The sequence below is a fragment of the Podarcis pityusensis genome (genome assembly GCF_964106645.2).
Source record: "Podarcis pityusensis genome assembly, chromosome: 7".
Lineage (NCBI taxonomy): Eukaryota > Metazoa > Chordata > Lepidosauria > Squamata > Lacertidae > Podarcis > Podarcis pityusensis.
Genome location: NC_138031.1, coordinates 28,429,577 through 28,451,329, shown reverse-complemented (window position 1 = coordinate 28,451,329; position 21,753 = coordinate 28,429,577). Strand labels below are relative to the sequence as shown.

The window sequence follows — 21,753 nt, the reverse complement described above, 5'->3', positions numbered from 1 at the left end:
ATAGGTTTCCAATGCAGAAATACTATTCTGTATTATTCTGAATTTCAGAATCAGGAAAAATGTCCTCCCTCCACCTCCTCACTGCAACTAGTTCTGATAATTAATGAACTAAAAAAAAAGTATTACTTTATGGTTTTATGTAGAACAAGGATGGGAATCCTGTGGTCTTCCAGATGGCCTTGGTCCAGTATGCCTGAAGGAATGTCTCCACGCACATCGTTCAGCCCGGACACTGAGGTCCAGAGGCAAGGGCCTTCTGGTGGTTCCCTCATTGCAAGAAGCGAAGTTACAGGGAACCAGGCAGAGTGCCTTCTCCGTAGTGGCACCCGCTCTGTGGAACGCCCTCCCATCAGATGTCAAGGAAATCTGACTTTTAGAAGACAGCTGAAGGCAGCCCTGTTTAGGGAAGCTTTTAATGTTTGATGGACTATTGTATTTTAATATTTTGTTGGAAGCTGCCCAGAGTGGCTGGGGAAACCCAGCCAGACGGGTGGGGTATAAATAATAAATTATTTATCATCATCATCATCATCATCATCATCATCATCATTATGTTGCTGAATCCCAACTCCTATTCATTGCAGCTAGCATGGACAATGATAAGGAATGATGGGAGTTGTAGTTCAACAACTTCTAGAGGGCCACAGATTCCCCACAAGGGGTGTGTGTGTGTGTGTGTGTGTGCCACTAAACGTGTCATTATTAAGTACAGGTGGTGTCTGTAGAGACACAGTCTTCATAGTTGTGTTGGCTTCATTTAAGTCGGGGTCAGCAAACTTTTCCAATGGGGGGGGCAATGGGCCCTCAGACCTTGTGGAGGGCTGGACTATATTTTGGAGGGAAAAAAATGAATGAATTCCTATGCCCCACAAATAACCCAGAGATGCATTTTATATAAAATTTAGATTTAGAAGGCGATTGGGCTGGATCCAGCCACCGGGAGCAAACAGTGAATCATGTAAAATCAGTGCTTGTTTTACCCCTCCCCCAATTGTAGTGTCTTTTGAAATCAGGCCATACAGCACACCTGCAAGGTTATTTCTGTACAAGCCGAGTGAGCACATTGCCTGTCATTTCATGACTCTATAATAATGGAAAGTATGTTGGACCCTCTGGCGGTCCTATCTTCAGATTTCCTCACTTGAAATGTGTCAGACATATAAAGCTGTTCCTGAACACATCAGGGGAGATTATTGATCACTCTATTGAATTCCAAAGGAAATAATTCTCGTTCTAAAAAGTTCATTCTTGAGACAGCAGCAGATTGGCTACGTGGCTCTCATTTTATCAGTCAGAAAATGTGTGGTGTTTGGTCTGTCTGCTCAGTAACACTTCAATCTGGCAACACCAGGTGTTTCAATGCATTGTTGCTAGGGTGACAACCACAAGGCTGCTGTCTACTAGTAGGGATGGGATAAAAATTTTATTCAGTTCACATTTAAATGCAAACCTACCTACTTCACACATTCCAAAACAAGACAAGAACCAAAGCACAGCCATCCATCAAAAGCTACACTTCTATGATTTTTTTCAGTACAGTTACTCCAAAAAGGTAACGTATACAAAAATGCATAGGATAAAATGTACATACAAATGCATATATTAGTGAAAATAACATTCAAAAATGCATTTTGTTACGGGAAATTGCTTTGCAAAAATGTCAATAGTAGGAAAATTACACGTAAAAATGTCTGTATGAGGAGAAATTGGTGCTAAAATGCTGATGAATTTTCATGCATACCTTGCTTTTGCTTTGTTTTTAAATCACAAATTGATGTGGAAATGTGGACAACTGATATGCAGAGAACTGCAACAATGAGAGACTGATATAAACCAAAATTGACGGAGTCACCCATCCCTATACTAGGCTCCTGGACAGGTTGCTTCAGGTCAAGCAAACCCTCTAGTATAATCAATTAATCTTTGTTATTATAACCCTACTAAGTTACAGTCAGACAAATACGATTTGCAATTTGCAATTTACAGGCCAGTAGAAGACTACTGACAGCACACCAAAGGGCTAGGATATATGTGTGAGTTCTTGCACATTTACAACCATTCTTAGAATGGATTGCTGAGTGCTAGTATGGTTGGTAAGGATATTTAATCAGCCAGTCCCTAGCAATAACACACTGATGTAATTTTCCAGTATAAACAACAAAGCATTTCAGCCCTTGGTGGAAGACTTGGCAAGCTGTAACCCAGGGACAGACACTATACCTTTAAAGCTCAGTTGTGTGGAATATTCAAGAGCCATGGATTCTCCTGTTTGTCTCCCTGGTCCCTTTGGCCACCACTCCTTGCTTGCTGTGCGAGACACTTGAACAACATCTCAGGTGATCTACCTTTTATAGCAAGTGGCAGGCAAGAGGATCAATGAGGAACCCAATAGCTGCAAATAGTGAGCCTCCTGTTTCATTGGGAAATTTAAATGAGCCTCTCCATGGTTGGCATCCCATGCTAACAGGAGTGATGACTTTCAGTTAATCTAACACAAAGCATAATATAGAACCAGATATGTCTGAGGGACAAAGGTGTTCTGTATCAGATTATTTTAACTCTCAGGTACTTTGAACACAATAGAGTCCTGTGTCCTGCCCCATCCTCCTCCTGCCCTGGCTCCTGCCTTGTAGGTGGCACCAAACCCCATAAATCACTGACCCCTCTCCTGGGTCACTCTCCTCACCCCTGCCTCCACCACAAACTCTAACAAACCCCGCCAGTCCCTAACATGCCAGAGACTGAGTTTAGCCCCACGTTTTAAATCTAGATACTCAGCCGATTCTTTTGCCATTTAGCCCCCCCACCTGGATCACCTGGATTCATATTTTCCTCCTACATTAACTGCATTGCCATCATGTCTGCAAAAGCTGCACTCAGTACATTTCTGCATGCATTACATGTCTTATAATATATACTGCCTGCTGTTGCCTTCCCGACTTTGTCCCATATTTTGCTTTTGTTGAATTAATAGCTATTGACTTGGCACCTCTTCCCCCAGCTGCATTGCGCAGTGTCAGCTCCCACTGGAGAGTTTCTCTCTTTGCAACATGTTTACATGTATCCTTTGCCATATGAAAGGAAATGACAGAACAAGACCCTGTGAAGACTCTTAAGGGAGCAAAATGTTCTGTTGCAATCGCATGTGTTTTAATTGTACTCCATTGAACTTTTCAAGTAGTTGTTTTCTTACGTATGTAATGCTTCTTCTTCTCACACCTAATCGGTAAGTTTAATTTACGACCCTTGTGCTTTCTAAATGTTTAATTAAGTTAGTGATTAGAGCTGACTCATAAACCCGTAAAAACCCCAAACGGTAAACTAATCACTCACTACACCTGCCGTCCATATAATTAGCATTGTTCATTATTTCCAATCAGCAGCAATGCTGCTAAAAAGTTAGCAGGGCACGAAAGTTCTGAAGGTTTTGCTTGCAAGCAAGATGGGAAGGTGGGCAGGCTGGGGAAACACCATGCAGTGCAAAGGAACTTACATGTTTCCTTTGCCATCATATACCCATTTAGTGCTGCCGAGTCCTTCGTAGGCTGAAGCCCAGTAATACAGGCATGCATTAAGATGCAAGATAAACAACAGGTACCCAGTAGTTCGAACGACCCTGTAAAAAACATAAACAACAGTTGATGTCATTCCTGTGGGACACACATTCCTGTGCCCGTTTTCCCTTTGGAGACCTGGGTTTTGATCAATAGCAATACTAACACCTGCTGTGACTTACAACTATGGCCAGTATTGACAGAGTGGAAAAATCAGCTGGTGCTCAACTCTCTTCCCCTTCTGCAATTGCCAAATGAATCACTGCCATTAATAACAGGTACAGGGGCACTGGTAAAGTATGCTCCCCATAGGACCCTGCGGCTTGCTAATTCAATAAGCTAGAAATATTTATAGAAAGGTACAACTGTGTTCATGAAAGAGTGTTTGCTTGTTGTTGCTCACAAATGCAGGCACCATTGCATCATGCCAGGAACCTGTGCCTTGGACATTAACATTTTCTGTTCATTTAGATACTAGCCTTCCTCTAAGGCTTCAAGCAGTTAACAACACAGGCCTGCCCCCAGCACTCTCACAGGAATCTGACGAGTTATATGCCTATGGAATACCCCCATTTTATGTCCCCATTTTACAGACAGTATCTGAGGCTGTACCAAAAAGCTGTGCCATCCAATGGCAGAGACTGGAAATGCTGAAATATGTCAACACTCTACAAATAAGCCAACACTGATACTGGAGCATATCTAGCACATACCTGTAAATGTATGCTTTTTCCATGATCGCCTCCAGTCGGTCATTGAATTCAAAGAACGTGAGATGCTGAATGCAAATCAAGAGAGGAAACAGAACTGTATATGGTAACAATATAATCTCACATGGATTTTGCGACATACAACTGCCTGTTTCTGGCAATCTTAAAATTTTGGTTTAAAAATGATCATACTGCTAAACTAGCAAAAAGCAGAAACAACTTGACATTTTAAATATCACTTTTTCCAGGAGCTTGGCTATGGAGGATACTTTTCCATTTAGCAGATCAGTGGTCATGATGAATTATGATGACAGTGATATTTTGCCTAGTCAACCGAAGTTTCTTGCTCATAGATAGAGTACATTCTTTTGGTGCTCTCCATTTATTATTTCCCTTCTTCTATATGGCTGGCTTTTTGAAAGAGAGGTGGCAGTCTGGATAATTACCTTTCTAGATTTTACAAATGAAGTGGGCTTGTTTAGATCATTAATTTGAAATTAATTTAGATAAACTGACACGGGAGCCAGAAAAAAGAGAGAAGGACGTGTTTCTAGAAATGGAAGGAAACCGTAATTGCCCTTCATCCAAGTTTTTCACATGCTCAAAGGTTGGGCTTTTTAAAAACAGCATTTTGTAACAATTTAGTGACTCTGCATTTTACAGATGTACAGGGCAATCTTATGCATGCTTGCTCAGAAGTTTGTCCTACTCTTCTCAGTGTGACTTACTCCCACACAAGGATTGCATCTTCAATGTGTGAACTACTAACTCCATCCAGTTATGCTCAGACTAGGGCAGAGGAAATCCAGGTTCAAAGCCCATTAGCTGTGAAGCTCAGTAGGTGACCTTGAGCTGCTCACTATCTCCCAGCCTAATCAATGGTGCTGGGTTGCTGCAAGGAGAAAATATCTGGTGGTGGTGGTGGTGAGATGGGACGTATATGCTACTGCCTTGAGCTCCTTGGAAGAAAAGCAGGACAAAATGTGATTAATTCATGGAGTAACTGGATGGAGGAGTCCACAAATACACCTGGAATTGTATGAAGAACTATGCATGCAAACAGATGCTGTGAGCCCACAGTTCCTGTAGCTCTGCCTTCCAAACCTGGTACCTTCTACATATTTGGGACTACAAGTCCCATCATTCCTGACCATTAGTCACTTTGGCTCAGAGCTGATGGGAGTTGTAGTCCAAAATATCAGGGGAACACGAGGTTGTGGAGGGCTGCTTTAACTAAAAAACTGAAATCAGGTGCGACTGTGTATATGTTGCCTTCATCAGATAACGATGGTGATGGCTTTCTATGTTGCTCTTTGATATAAATATTCTCAGGGTAGCTCATACTATAAAAGCTATAGAAAATAGTAAAATAACAGAACACAGACTAACAATCAATATTCTACACAATATCAGGGAGAGTTGTGTTCCCCGTCTTTATTTCCCAAGCAAGAGACTGGCACCATCACCAACAATCTGAGGGAGGGATGGATCCACCATTAGCCTCATAGAAACCAACAGTACAAGGATCCATTTTGCAGTGTTTATAGCTGAACTGAGTAGGTAGGCATCCACATCAGTCCCTCACATGAATCTTTCTTGCTATGTTAAATGAAAACGCCTTAAATTATTCATCTGGTGGTAAATTACTATGGAAAGGCAAGTTCTGTTATCAGTGTTTGTTCATATAATGCCTTCTGGGAACCTGGCTGACATATGGAACCACATGTTTTTCAGCTCAAAAACCACTTATTTCGAATTGGAATGGCCCAATAAACCTCAAAACAACCAATTTGTGTTGTGCAGCTGGAAGAAGTTTGATACCATCCTGTGCCGTGTATATTCGGAAATCTCCCCTGACCACTGTGGATGAGCAACAGTATGTATTTACAAGTAGGATTTCTGTCCCTGGACTGAGGGTAACAGTAGATAATCTCATCTTACCTTCAGCACCTTGTTTGCTCTAAATATTGCATTAAATCCAAACACAACGTACAAGACGTCAAACGGTATGACGGAAAACACATCAAGCTGTTGAAGAAAAAAGTTCAGTTACAATGTTAAATTAATTCTCATGTAGTTAAAAACTGTAATGGAATGCTCAGGTTCTATCTTTCTAGTACGTGGAACACTTTTTCTATATGCAGAAAATTGTTGTTACCTTCTTCTTTTCTCTGAACCACTTTGATCACTCCAGAAAATGCATGCAGTATATAAATAAACTGAGCCCAGATGATGGTATTGTAAGGCTGGATTTAGCCAATGGATCCCTAGTTTCTGACTGGATTCATCATCTAGGTTATTGGCAAGAGATTGAACAAGGTGCTAAAATGAAATGTCCATCTTTGGGAGATTTCAAGAAAAGCTCAGAACTGCATATGTAGTCAAAAGCCGAATAAGTGGTATTAAAATATTGACAAAGATCAAGCAAAATGTTTTCTGTGAAGTCAGTATATCCCCTTTCAGGGCAAGTGTAGCAGACCATATTGTGTTCTTGTCCACCTCACATTTCTTTGGTCCTTAGCAGACAAATTTTGCCTTGAAATATTGTGAGTTTCAAATATCTAATCCAGATTTCAAGATGAGCATGGCTCATCTGAGCTAAGAAAGGATTCCTTCTCAACACCAAATCTCTCGAGGCTTCTTTCCACATTATAGTTTTCATTCACAAGAGCAGTCCCTTGTAATGAATGCAGTAACGTAGGAAGGACTTCAAGTGCTGCTCAAATACGATACATCGCCAACAGGTCCATCAGAAAGTAGGCAAACAATTAAGCAAATATGCCTTTCCAAGGGTGGCTGCAATAGGAGAATCAGGAGCTGAATCTTTGATGCTCCATCAAAGGCAAACCTCTTATTTCTTTCATGCAAGGGTGAGGGGCCTCGGACTACAGTTCCCACCAGTCTTGGCTATTGGTCATGCTCATTGGGGCTGGTGGATGTTTCAGTTCAGCAATGTCTGAAGGGCCAAAGGTTCACCACCCTTTGGGATAGGACCATAGGTTGCGATGGAATCCATTATCTAATGGGATGGGACCGTACGTTTTTGATCAGGTATCAATTTCAGTTTCAGTTCCAACATCTGAAATGTACATCACTACTGATTTTCTGCCTGATTTCCACCTTGAAGACTACCTTGGTGGGGAGAGGGAAGCTGTAGGACAGTCATGTCCAAGTGGATATATAGTTTGAATAACTGTTTTGTTCCCTTAGCAAGAGTGCCTTATTTACTTACCCGAAATTTTAACGTGCTCCGGTAGTATTTCTTCATTTCTACTTTATCTGACTATAATTAAAAACAGGAAAAACATGCAGTTCGGTAAAGCTCAGTACAAAAACAAAGAACCATTTCAGGATAGCATATGACTAAATTAGACATGATTCGCTGAAGTCCATTAGCACTTGTGGACTGAGGTCTCAAAGCACAAACCTTTGTTTTAGGCAAGTTTTCATGCATACATCCAAATTCTTATCCTTGGTCACCCAGCTAATGTGAGTTGTCACTAAGCTTTACTGAAAGCAATGAGACTTCAGTTAGGCACAGCCAACTCATTCAATTGATTTTGGATTTAGTTACAGCTAACTTTTAAAATTTAATGTATAGCCTCTGGAACTCAAGGCAGCATATATCGGAGTCTCAAGCAATCTCTGACACAATCTTGTTTTGCTGAGCTTGAGCAAGGGGTCATACACACTGACACCAAACCCTGGGATATTAAGTTGGATTGGGATTTGTATGTTTGTAGGGCGATAACCTCTTTCCAAGGCACAGTTTTCTTTTTAGCAACTTTATTTGGGAATGAGCAAATGGCTTAGAAAATCTGGAAATCTAAGCAAACATGTAGATTAACACTTGGTTATTTCTTTCAAATAAACAGTATGCATTAGGAAACAAGACTGAGAAGAAGCCTGTGCAGTTAGGTGGACACCCTTTGTGGAATATTTAGGGGTGATTAAAATTTCATTATTCTGCATGGGGGAAATCTACAGGCTCTCTTTACATATCATTTTTGAAAATATTTAAAGGTATAGAGGGAGGGTGGAGGGAGATATTGTTAGAATAAAAATCTCAGAACAGTTGGATTATGGGTTTGGGTTTATAGGCTGTAAAATACACACACACGAAGCTGGATGAATGTGCTCTCATTAGCATTAGAACTGTCAACAGTGCATATATTAAGAAAGATTAGATGTTTATTTTTAAATTACGGTCTGTGGGTAGGTGGACCTTGTTTGCACTTAGGAAATTGCCCTACATTGTGTCACACTATTGGCCTATCTAACCCACTATGGTCTACATTGATTGGCAGCAGCACTCCTGGGTTTCAGAAAGGCTTTCTTCCCAACCCTACCTTGAGATTATTATTTCTATTTATTGACTTTATATACCGCCCTAGGTCTCAGTGTGTTTCACATAAAATTAAAATAAAAACAATTACCCAATAATGCCCCCCCCAAAAGAGCCACATTTTAAAAGGGTATGGGATGTTGATCAGAACTGTACCCCTGAACATTCTTCTGTACTTCATGTGAAGGAGGGTTCTTTATCCTTATTAGTGATGACAAAAACTTTGTGCTGGCCATGATTTTCCCCCTACCTGCCTTCTCCACCTTCCATTCCTACAGGCATTATGTTTATGTGCTGTTTAAGGAACTGAATAGAGTGGAAGGTTATGAGTCATGGGGGTGGAGAGTGTGTGTGTGTATGAATTCTTCAGTGCTTAGTTTGTTTTTTAAATATTGGTTTATAGATTATGAATGCTGTAGTACTTTGTGAAACCTATAATATGCCTTTTGTTGAAATTGTGCTGTTTAGCTTATTTTTTCTAGTTGCTTTGTTAATAGTGTTTTATTGATTGTATTTTGTTCATTGTTCATTATGATTTATGTCGTATTTGTGATGTTCTATTATGTTACTTAGGGACGCGGGTGGTGCTGTGGGTTAAACCACAGAGCTAGGGCTTGCTGATTGGAAGGTCGGCAGTTCGAATCCCCATGACAGGGTGAGCTCCCGTTGCTCGGTCCCAGCTCCTGCCAACCTAGCAGTTCGAAAGCACGTCAAAGTGCAAGTAGATAAATAGGTACCGCTCCAGCGGGAAGGTAAATGGCATTTCTGTGCACTGCTCTGGTTCGCCAGAAGCAGCTTAGTCATGCTGGCCACATGACCCGGAAGCTGTACGCTGGCTCCCTCGGCCAATAAAGCGAGATGGTCGCTGCAACTCCAGAGTCGATCACGACTGGACCTAATGGTCAGGGGTCCCTTTACCTTTACCTATTATGTTATTTATTGTTTGCAAGCTGCTTGGCGATTCAGTTGAATGAAAAGTGGCATAGAAATGTAATAAATCAAATCAAAGGAAAAAATGTCCTCGGCATACAAAATGGATAAAAGTTAATCCCTCTATTTTCCTTAATTCTTATCATACATACCTTTATGGTAACTAGATATCTCCCTATTCAGTTAGCTGAACTACTTTTCCATAGTAAAAACTGGAAAAGAATGATGCATCAAGAAAGCAGGAAAATTTGCATTTTTAAAAGTAGCTCTTAAACTCTGTATCATATAGATTTTAAAATCACCTGCTGCAACATATATATCTTTTTTATGTAAAAAATGCACACTATTAAAGACTCATGTGTTCTACTGCACAGATGGGGAACTCATGGGCCTCCAGACATTGTTGCTAACTCACCTGTCATATCTAGTATGACATATGGCCAGGTATTATAGGAATAGTCATATTAATTTAGACTAGAGAGGCCCATGCTCATGGCTGACTGGGGACTTGAACATAGTTCCCTCTGGTCAAAATCCAACATTACCTGCTACACTACGGGGTCTACTTATTGTGTGATTCTTCTGTGTCTTACCTCCCTGCCCACCTTTACTTACTATTATATCTCCACCTCTCACGAATTGTACTCGGGGTTGAAATATCAGCAGATCACAGACATAGCAGATATCACATAAGATGTCTATCACAATCCAGTATATCATGTTGCTTGGTGTCTGAAATGGGAATACCAATCGCAGTGGGATGAACCAGCAGTTCCAGTTATAAGCAACGGTAACCAAAAACAGCCATCCTATATAGCGACGATCTAGAAAAAAGCAAAGCACCCTTAAAATTACTCTTCCTGTTTTTGGAAGAGTATATATGAGAATACATCGCTTTCAATATATAAATAAAATGCCCAAGGATATATCAAGTTTAATTACAACTCAAAAACCCAACCACATCTTACGTGTTGGCTAAGCTGTGTACCAAACATTGACTGAGCAGGCCAGTTTCTTGTAGCCGGTCCTCAAATTAGTAGAGGGTCACAAGTTTCAGGTTAGCTAAAGGTGAGTCCAAGGCTGAAAAAATTGAGATGAACTGGGCTGGGCTTTTGGACTGTATTGGCAAGGCAGATTCTAAATTTCACCAGTGAGTACAATAAGTGACTAGTGCCAACCCACCTACTTGTCTGTGTAACATAACAGTAGTACTTATGCAGGGTTACCATACATCTGGAATTTGCCGAACATGCATAGGATTGAAGTGAAATTTCCAGGCTGGGGTGAATATTGAAAAACTGGGAAAATGTCCAGGTTTTTGCCAACAGAACCAGGAAGTGTGTGTTTCAGTGTCACTCTTTGCCCATGCTTTTAGGTGATTTCCCCTCAAAAAAGCTCAACAACTTCCGTGAGAGGATTTTTTACTTCTTGAAATATGGCAACCCTAACATATGTCAACAGAGGCCTTTATAATTAGTATGAGCTACCAGTAATTTTATCGTATTTACAGCTGCCAGCACCTCTTTCCTGTAAGAAGGCCTTCAGCTTACCTGTGTATGCATCTATACTTTCTGGTAGCTTCATTTTCCTCAAGTATTCTTTCATGGGCGGCCTCTTGAATTTGCAGCACAACATATCACAATAATGCTCCTCTGGTTTTGCTTCTTCTGGTTTCTTCTCCTCTTCTTTTTTCTCCTCTTTTTTCTCCTCCTTTTTCTCTTCTTTTGGTGGAGGGGGTGGCGCCGTCTTTTTGGGTGCTAGAGAAGTTTCCAAAGAGGCAGCATTGCACACAAGTTTCTCAAATGCACAAAGATATCTGAAGCTACAGAGAGTTATATACACCAGAAAACCCTCCAACATTTCTCCGATGAAAATAGGGACGTCCCATTCCATGATGATAATTTTACTGTTTATACACCACACATCTTACTAGGTTTCCCCAGTCACTCTGGGCAGCTTCCAACATATATAAAAATATAATAAGACATTAAACATTAAAAAAACCCTTCCCTATATAGTCATACGTTGTGTTGTGTCTGCTTCATGTTGCATCTTTTTGGGTCACGTCCCATGGCAACCTGGAAGTACCGGTTACTTCTGGGTTTCGCCACTTGCGCATGCACAGAAATGCTAAATCACGCTTCACACATGTGCAGAAGCACCAAATCAAGCCGCGCGCCAGCACAGACACAGCACTTTGAGTTGTGGGCATTTCACGTTATGGACCGGCCTCTGGAACAGATCTCATGCATAACACAAGGTACCACTGTTCAGAACTTCCCTTCAGATGGCTTGGGGTGTGGGTGTGTGGAGTCGGATAACTCCACACCCTCCAATATTTCACCAATGAAAATATGGACATCCTAAGGAAAAGTGGGACATGCTGGGTTCAAATCAGAAACTGGAACAACTTATCTAAATCAGGGACATCCCTGGAAAATAGGGACACTTGGAGGGTCTGCAGGAAAATGCACTCTGTGGACAACTGTCAACAAAATCCACTCTGCCTCAGAAACATGTTTGGGGGGGTAAGGATTAAAACTAATATTGTTATTAGTGTTAATCTTTCCCTATACATCTCCCTACACCATGATGAAATGAGTCCTAGGTATGAAAGATGAAATGTACTTATATGTATTTTTTTAATCATTTCCTTTCAGCAAGATGCATGATAACTATGTATTGTCAGAGCTTTTTTCCAGCCAGAACTCACCAGAACTCAGTTCCAGCACCTCTCAGATGGGCGCCATTGCCATTATTAGAGAACAAGGGAAGCGTTCATGGTGAGTTCTGGCACCTCTTTTCCTAGAAAAAAAAAATAGCGCTGCATTCTGTACAGGGTTGCCAGTTTGAATAAGACATGAGGCTAGAAAGTAGGATTCCTTTTGGAATTCATTCTTCAAATCAACGGCTTTGTGTTTGTTTATGGTAAGACCAACTCTGGATATAAAAAGTTACAAAACTTTCAGCATCTGATTGTTAATCGGGATGTGAAGAGTATGCCAGACCTAATCACATGATTGGCTATTGTGTGCTGATTCAAAACATGTTGATGAAAATAAGACAGCTCCCCCCGCCCCCGAACTGCCTCCCTGCCCAGGAAAAGCATCAAATGAATTGGGCATTAAACTCATCATGTGAATTGTAGGTGTCTAGGGTCCCCCTTAAGACTTTTGTCAAATGTGCAGAGGTCCAAGAGATGGAGTTGGTGGGGATGTTCATATTGGAGGTGGGGCCAGGCCAGCAAGGTGGACTCCCTCCTGCTCTATTAACTTAATAAACACAAGGTATCTTAATTTCTGCTGTAGGTGTGCCTGAATGCAAGAGAGACAGAAATCCAGTGAGGCAGCATGATGCATGGCTGCTGCTTACTAGGAGGTAGAGGGGGAGGGGAAAGACAACGGGGAGATTCACACAATGCAAGCGCACCAGCAGTACCATCTAGTGCACCTGCTGGCGCATTTGCACTGCGCTAACCTTGCTGTTGCCCCACCACACGGTCTGCTACTGGCAAAATCTAGAAAAGAAAAGCGTGTGTAAGGGTACTGTTGCAGGACCAAAAAGCTGAAATATTGATATTTCATCTCTCTGATTTCTACTTTTCTTGGCAAGCATAAGGAAATAGATAAGCTGCTGTTATCTCAATCACCCCAATGCATTTGTCCAGTTTATTGCATTCAGCTTAAGAGCGGACAGCAATCTCAATGAACTGCAGAATGTGCCAACTATACACTTCCTTCTGTCTATTGTGCATAGTAAGAAATACAGATTTCTTCTGACAGTTGTTAAATACAGTGGTTAATTGATTTCAGGTGAGATGCATATCCTGCTGTGGCTTACTGTATTACAGTCAATGTCAGTATCTCTTAAAAATAAAATTGCAAGATAATGTTTATGCCCCAAATGTTGTGTAATTTACTCACTCAGCAATCTCCAGTTTTTGATTTCTTCCTGGAGTTGCAAAAACAGAGCAAGTGTCAAGCTCTGGGTAGACTTCAAAACATGGGTTTCTGGACTTAATGTTTGGTTTCCTGGTTCACACACTGTCTAGGGCTGACCCATACAGCTTAGGAAGCATAAACCAGTGTAACAATTTGAATGACAGTGCCAGTTTATTACATTCAAGACTAATTTAAGCACATGTAGGTGTGGTACAGGGCTTATCCACCTTTCGTTTTGCCCCATTGCTTTCCCACGGGGAAACACAATCTTTAACACTGAATCAGAACAAATGGCAATTGAGTTTTCTGCGGATTGCTGTTTGTTCCATTTTAGCGCTAAAGAGCAGGTTTTCCAGGGGAAAGTGACAGGCAAAACCATTCAGACCTGTGCCTTCCAGGCAAAGGACAGGTGGAAGTGTTGGCGAGGCTGCAATTTGTTTCCATGAACTTAGAGTGATAAAATCTATATTTGCATCAGCCACAAGCCATAGCAAAGGAACCAAATACAATCAAATACAGATATAGGTAGATGGTTGACTATACAAAATACGTTCTGAGAGTTTACAGCTATACAAATGAACTTACTTGCTGTTGGACTGGGCTCAGGAGAGGAGATGACCGGGTCACTCAGTTTTTCTTTATACGTGGCTGTTCTTTCTCGCATTTGCTTGATGATTTCTTGCAGCTGAGTTTGAGCATATTCATTTATGGGGGTTCCTGGTCGCTTATTCTCTGTCCTGTTTATGTGGGAAGAGAGAGAAGGAGAACAGTGCTTTGAAAAGTAAAAACAGTTGAAGGCAAGTAATAATAAGACAGGTGAACTTCGCCCCAAATCAGCTTTGAGTAGTGGAACCATTGTCTTGACCCACCAGTGGTCTGGTGGGTCAGGCATGCACAACATCCACATATTGTGGCCTACCAGATGCTGGAAAATTCCAATCTTTGCAAATTTGGGGCCAACATTAGATGTGATGGTGGGGGGTATCATTTGCATGTTCATCCTGTTCACATGTAAGGCACAAATTGTGTGTTAACACTCAATTAGAAGCCGCTGAGAGTGGTGGTGGTGGGGGGCCTCAGCCAGATGGGCGGGGTATAAATAAATTTTATTCTTATTCTTATTCTTATTCTTATTCTTATTCTTATTCTTATTCTTTCTCTGTGTGCCTTGCTTTTACAGTGGTACCTTGGGTTACGAACTTAATACGTTCCGGAGGTCTGTTCTTAACCACTTAACCACTTTAGGTAATGGGGCCTCCTGCTGCCGTCGCACCACTGGTGCACGATTTCTGTTCTCATCCTGGGGCAAAGTTCGCAACCCGAGGTACTACTTCCGGATTAGCGGAGTTTGTAACCTGAGGTGTTTATAACCTGAAGTGTTTGTAACCTGAGGTACCACTGTAATAATAAAAGGAGCCCCTTTTAGCTATGATCAGACAGTCCCTCTCCTAAATTTCCACAGCTTTTCATAGAATCATAGAGTTGGAAGAGACCACAAGGGCCATCGAGTCCAACCCCCTGCCTGACTCTGTAACTAAACATTCAACAAGTGTACAAGTGTCTACATTGCTATTCTGGAAAAACTCGCCTACCACTTGAAATCATTAAGTGGAAACACAGAACACTGAGGATATTGCAGCTGTTTGGTGGACTCTTTATGACATATATGAACAATTGTTCCCATTTGAGCATTGTCTCTGCCAAATATGACTTTATATGGAACTATTCATGACATCTACATATGCTTTTAATGTACACATAGCTTGCAAAGGCCAATCTGGCTTTGGGTCTTCAAGCCAATCATATGGTGACCTCTTTCCACCCCTGTCCAGCTGCCCCATTTTCTCCCCCCTGCTTATTTATTCTTCTTACACCTTCTTCATGTGTCAGTGGAAGAGCTGGTAGTGTGCCATCAATGTTTTCATGTTGAGTGTTAATGTTCATTTTGATTAATTTTTTTAAGCCAAACAAACAAGCACACCATCTTGCATATCTGTGTGCACAATAAATGAACTGTATAAAGCTACATGTGTAATCTATTTCACACAACTATTTCTACCTGTGTAGAGACAGCTTGTACGTGTGTACAGTGTAATGTGTGAATGAGCGTTAAGTGAGATGGAAATGGAGGCAAGTACCTGGAGCAACTGAGAGGAGGCAAGGTAAAGGGATGAATTTGAATCCATGAAGGTGCAGCACAGAATTAAGATTGGTGTAATGCGGGGTGAGCTCCCGTCGTTCGGTCCCAGCTCCTGCCCACCTAGCAGTTCGAAAGCACCCTTAAGTGCAAGTAGATAAATAGGTACCGCTTTACAGCGGGAAGGTAAACGGCGTTCCGTGTGCTGCTCTGGTGCTGGTTCGCCAGAGCAGCTTCGTCACGCTGGCCACGTGACCCAGAAGTGTCTGCTGACAGTGCTGGATCCCGGCCTCTAGAGTGAGATGAGCGCACAACCCTAGAGTCTGTCAAGACTGGCCCATCCGGGCAGGGGTACCTTTACTTTTAATGCACAACTTTAACCTGCAAAGATAGCCAACAACTTGTACAACAGTCTTAGGACTCAGGAAACAATACTATGGAGTGGAGAGTTGATGTTTAGAGAGGGCCTCTCAGGGCAGAGTTAGAAGAACCCTGGTGGTCTTTGCAGTTAGAGAATCAGGACCTCTATTGTATTTATTTCCGATTTATAGCATATGACCAAAAATCTTGCCTCCCAACCTACCCCACAATTCACTTTGACCTTTCTGTGTCCCCCACAACTGGCCTGATGCATAACAGAGACAGGTTGGAGAGGAGGAAATGTGTGTGCTTGCGCGCGTACACACACACACCTCTTTCACAAATAAACACATATGCTTAGTTTTTCCGACAGTTGAGAGCTGCTGGTTTGATAGTCAAGTTCTGACACTGCCATGATTGTTAGGGGTGTGTCTTGGATGAGGAGAAACACAACCCTTCTGTAAAAAAACACACAACCCAATCCTTTCTCTGTGAAACTGACTTCATAGTTATATGGAATATTCAGATTGACTGGATATATTAGATTGTGCTCAGCCTGCACTGAAGCTGCACCTCTTCCTAACCCCCATTCTCTAATGATGTGAGAGGAATTCCACTGGGGCAACTGCAAAACAGGGCTGAGACTCAGCTGTGAAAGGCAGCCTGTGTTTAATTTAAATATTTGTAAAGCATGTTAATGTATTTTTAAGAGAAGACAGAAAATACACTTAATATGAAAATGGGTGGATCATAAACACATGATAGATTGGCTTAGATAGATAGTTTGGATGAGTAACCAAATATTTAGAATAGAAAATCTCTAGGGTCCACAGAACTAAACTCAAAAGCAGGGGAAGAGTTTGAGTGATCAGCTGGGGGGGGGGGAAGTTATTCTGCAGTTTGAAATTCTTATGAAAATATATACTTCCCTACCATAAATGTTGAAATAATGGTGACTGTGTTCATTATTACATGAAAGCTATGGAAGGGCACTAAGCTTAGTCTTCTCTACCAGATTGTCCTTCCCAGAGCTTATGTTTACCTGGCTATTTCTCTATTTGCTTTTATGGGTCTTGTCTGAAGGGGAAAGATGCCCATAATCAGTGTTTTTTCTCTCTGAGGGTATGCAGGGGTAAGCATTCCCCTAAACATTTTGTGAATCCTTGTACTTTTGTCAATTTATGGTATTTATTTTTCCCGATTTGAACTATAAAATGGTGATTTTCATGAGTCAAAATGAGAGCACTCCTAAACATTTTTAAAGAAAAAAAGCACTGCCCATAACGCCTACAGAATGCACATCTTCCCACATACAAATTTCCAGAAGGGGAAAACATCCAACCTCCCTCCCTCTCTCCTACATCTTCAGAAGATGCAGAATAGATCTTGATCTCCTGCCACACTAACCACGTAATCCAAACCCAAGATCTGCCTGGATGATTTGGTGGATCTTGGGCTTCCATGTCTGGTTACACTTGCCCTCCCCCAGCTAAGCGGGTGCTCAGTCCAAAAAAGGGGCATTCTGGGGAGTAGCTGGGTAAGGTGGGATCTACAGGTATTACAAACCCCTTTCAGCTTGTTCACGTGACCCAGCAGAACCCAAATGCCAAAAAGGGTGGTATATAAGTCAAATTCCTGCCGAACAGAGTTTGGAACAGGAGTAACTTCTGCTGGCTGTCCTGTTAGGTTTTTCAGTAGTCAGTGGGAAGCAGAATCAAAAAAGCGCAATATTGCACTCTAGCAATGCCCCTTCCCTATGCCAGGTTTCTTCTGTAATGTTTACTCACAAGCAAGTTCTTCCCATCAAAGGTCCTTGCAACATTACTTAAAAGCATCCTTACAGCTTTTGTCTCTTTTACTGGTTCCTGTACTGTGTGATTGGGGGATTATTGATGAGTTTCCCCTTAATTTCCCCTTAACTAATCAGCTTGAAAGAAAAGAGTTTAATTACTGTTTTCTTTTCTCATTATTTTCCTTGTCTTTCTTTTATATTGAAATAGCAGAACAACAAGCTGGCTTCTCTGCCCTTTGTGCCTTGGATGAGTCTGTGTGTACTTCCTAGCACGGTCTTACCGATGGCCGAGTCATGCGATTTGTCTGAAGCTCCTGCTCCTAAAAGATGCACTTATTAATTATATGGTTTAATTAAACAATTATATAAGACTAATGACTTAATTAACAAAATTTAAATGGGAAACATTAACCTTTTGTGCACAATTCTAGCCTGGTCCAAAGGCACTGAAGTTGGCAGCCTGAACATTGCCATTTTTAGTTGGATATGAAGCCTATTAACATCTAATAGGACTTCCTTTAGGACTGCCAGCTGGGATGGCCCTGTTTGTTTGCTTTCAGGCCTGCTGCTGAGAAAACAAGGAGAAAAGCCATCCCTGCCTCTAAACGGGATCCTCATAACAGAGGGTCCTGGTTGTGCGCGGGACCCAAGAGCTCACTTGATAGGGTTAAAATGGGGGGGGGGGTAGGAGCAAGAAGTCCTGGCCATTCCCCTGGGATCACACTAGGCAATTTTAGCCAATAGCCAGTGGGTGGCGTGATCCCAGGGGCTTTAAAAACAGCAGTGTGATGCAAGGAGGGGCACTTACTTTGCACTGTTGAACACCCGCCCACCCTCCCTAGTTTAGTTAGAGTTGCTTGGCCTTGCTTTGGTTTGGGTCGCCTGTTTTGGAACAGGGGCTGGGTAGGAATTTTTCCATTTGGCAGATTGGCTTTAGCCATTTGGTTTTCGCCTACCCCTTGGCAAATCGTCACAACTTGTAAGGTGGTGGTTAGGCACTGGCTCAGTTGGATTGTGGGGAGGGGAGGTGCAGCCATCACCTGCCCCTCCAGGAACTGGGTATTCCGTTAAAGGAATCTGGGGGTTCTGGATCTCGTCCGAAGTCTGCTTGAGGGGCTAGGGCCATGCCAGGACCACAGGAACCCTGGGGTGAGCTTAGGTTGGTCCTCATCGACCTAGCTCCCTCGTTTGGTTTACCCCATTTGACAATCACCCTGAGAGGTGGAGCCAGTTATAGTGGGGAGTCAATGCCTAAGCCAATACTGCTCATGTGATTGTATTTCAATAAAGTTGTGGCCAAAAATTTTGCCTAAAAACTTAAACTAATATAAGTGTCCGTGTGTATTTATTTGGGGGGTGGCTCTTGGGGCCTCGAGGCGCAAACTATTTCTTCCCTTCAGCATTTCCCAAGTATTCTGTACATTATAGGAGAAGTAACACCTAAAATGGTAAGCTCTCCCTTTTGAATCCACTCATTCCTAGACTTGCTCTGGAGACCAAATACCTGACCTCAGCCATGTACCAGAATTTTTTATTTCAAGAGCTGGCAATGCTGATTTTACTTCCAAATAAATGTGTGCCTTGCAATATGACATTCGGCAAATTTAAGTTTTGTTTTGAATTCGCACGTTTCTAAGCACCTTCATTTATTTGAATAATTACTCTCTTGGTCCCTCGAATCACACTAATGGGCTCCGAAAACACAGTTGGGGACCAGCAGGCTTAGTAAGAGCAGCCCCTCCTGACTCACATTTTGAGAACTGCGAGTCTAAAATGGTGGGTCCACTTCCCCCTGCCTTTTCTCAAAGTGAAGGAATCGTATTCTTGTTTAGGCAGTATATCATGATGGATTTTCTGGCTGTTGTTCAAGTGTAAACAAACATAATATTTTCTGTTGTGATTGCTGATTTGTAATAAATTGAGGCTATCCAATATTGAATGCCAAAGGGCCTTCTTAATGAGTCATAGATCAGGATGAGTGTATCCCAATAACATACATTTGTGTAATATTTTTTCTCTAATCCATAATCCTTCCAAAAGAAATGTGAGATTTCTGGGCTCAACCAGTTTTAGCTCGGGCGTGCAGTTCATAACATAAACTCTGTCACTATTTGGCAGAAAAGGTTTCTCAGTCTCGGCCAGGCCAGGGAAGGATGAGGATAATGTTATTCTATACATGTGTATAGTTACATCATCCCATGCTTATTGGGTTACTGACCTCTATTCTCGCACTTCTGTGTCTTTCCATTGCCTATCCCTCCCTTCTTTTGTCATCTCCTAATCAGATGCATGTGTTAGCATCTTCTGGCACTAAGCAAAATGATGTGCACCTTGCGTGGGGAGCAGCTCGTGAACAAAACTTGGAAATGCATGTTTACACTGCTGGGCCAGTTTCCAATGTTCTTGTATTAATTTACAAGGCTTTTGATGACTTAGGTCCAGGAACAGCTTAAGCACTGCCTGGTCCCTTATATCTCTGCTTGATTACGGAGGTCTTTGGGGAAGTCCCTGTTAGTGATTATAAAGGAGGCTAAGCATTGTGCATCTTTCCTACACATGTCAGGCACCATGTCTTACTATATCCACTGAAGTAGACAATCCAAAAGCAGAAGTATTAGAAGTTTCTTTTAATTATGTAGTGGTGAATCCAGGTTTCTGCTACAAGACTTCAACTTTGAACAGTCTGAGTTTGCAGGTTGAACCAGAGTGTGAACAAACTTTTCAAAGTAGGAAAGAGGGGAGTACTTTGGAGAACAAATTAATGGGTTCCAGAACACGGTTCTAAATGGAGACACAGGATATAGAAACTGTATCAAATATGGCTGTGGGCAGTGCCTGCATGTAATACTATCTGGGGACACTGTGAATGCCACCTTGAGCTACATCATAGAACCAATGTGAGTACTCTCTGCATGCTTGTGCAATAAGGCCGGAAGTATTTGCACTAGGTTGGATCCAGATGGTAGTGAGACAAAAGGTGTGTTCAGGAATTTGCCTGAATGCTCAAAGTGTGGGTGATGAAAAGGGCACACATGCAAGCCCCAGCCCCAAGGTCTTCTTGCGTAGAGTCTCTGATCTTCCCTACATTACATGGGAAAGATATTCAGGGGACTTCTACTTATGTTCACTGAAACATGAGTAGACTTCTCTGCACAACCAGGGACCCCACTTTATCAGGGTCGCTGGTTGCACAGAGGGGTGTGGCGCACTGCCTGTGGGGGTGTGGCACCCAGCACGGGTGGGGGGCACCCACGATGGCACCCCACTGGGATCGCGCTGCCGGGTGTGGTGCACTCTCCCCCGCACTCCTCTTCCTCCGCCACTGCCCCCATGCACATTTAGAGCATGTGTGTGACCATGCCTATAGTTTGTTTGAATACAGGCCAAGAAAGTGGTGGTAGCATGTTCATTTTCCCTTTCCTTCTCTCTCTCTTTTTGAAGCATCACAAAATTAATACGGTATCTTGAAACTTGTTTCATGCTCCAGCAGGTAGGCTGAATTTAGATGGATGTGACTTTCATTTTACCAGGCAATTCCTCTGAGCTATAATTAATGTAAGCACAGTGATTAATAGCATAATTAATTGCTGGTTTAGTAGCTCCGATTATGAGTCTAAACAACATCATAGATACTCTTGAGTGTAAGTAGATTGCAGGCATGCTAAAGCAGACTATACATCACCATTTAGGTCTTCACATTATTTCCAAGCCATTGTCTAAATCAATAGGAGTCTCCTAATAGAGGTCCGTACAACTCGTGACCACCAAGATGAATGCAGCGCATCAGCCACATATTATGGTTGTCTTGCTCCCCTCTTTTTGGCAAACAGGTTGGTGGGAAACCCAGAAGGTTTATGAAGTTGCTGGTGGGCTACATCCTTCAAGCTCTGATCACAGATCGTCCATTAACTCAAAGAGGTTAGAGACTGGGCTGGTGGTTGGATGAGTAAAGGTGCCAGACCAAGTCAGCAGTTTCATAGAACC

At 42.1% G+C, this 21,753-nt stretch overlaps 1 protein-coding gene across 1 annotated transcript in view; it reads right to left on the bottom strand.

Moving 5' to 3' along the window:
* Positions 1 to 21,753, bottom strand: part of CNGB3 (cyclic nucleotide gated channel subunit beta 3) — a gene marked incomplete at its 5' end in the record, with an annotated part of 55,022 nt that overhangs the window by 18,231 nt on the left and 15,038 nt on the right. Inside the window, 7 exons of the mRNA XM_081014527.1 lie at positions 3,494 to 3,616; positions 4,268 to 4,332; positions 6,206 to 6,292; positions 7,497 to 7,547; positions 10,155 to 10,363; positions 11,090 to 11,296; positions 14,066 to 14,217. Coding sequence (XP_080870653.1) covers positions 3,494 to 3,616; positions 4,268 to 4,332; positions 6,206 to 6,292; positions 7,497 to 7,547; positions 10,155 to 10,363; positions 11,090 to 11,296; positions 14,066 to 14,217 — 894 coding nt within the window. The remainder of the gene's footprint in view (positions 1 to 3,493; positions 3,617 to 4,267; positions 4,333 to 6,205; positions 6,293 to 7,496; positions 7,548 to 10,154; positions 10,364 to 11,089; positions 11,297 to 14,065; positions 14,218 to 21,753) is intronic.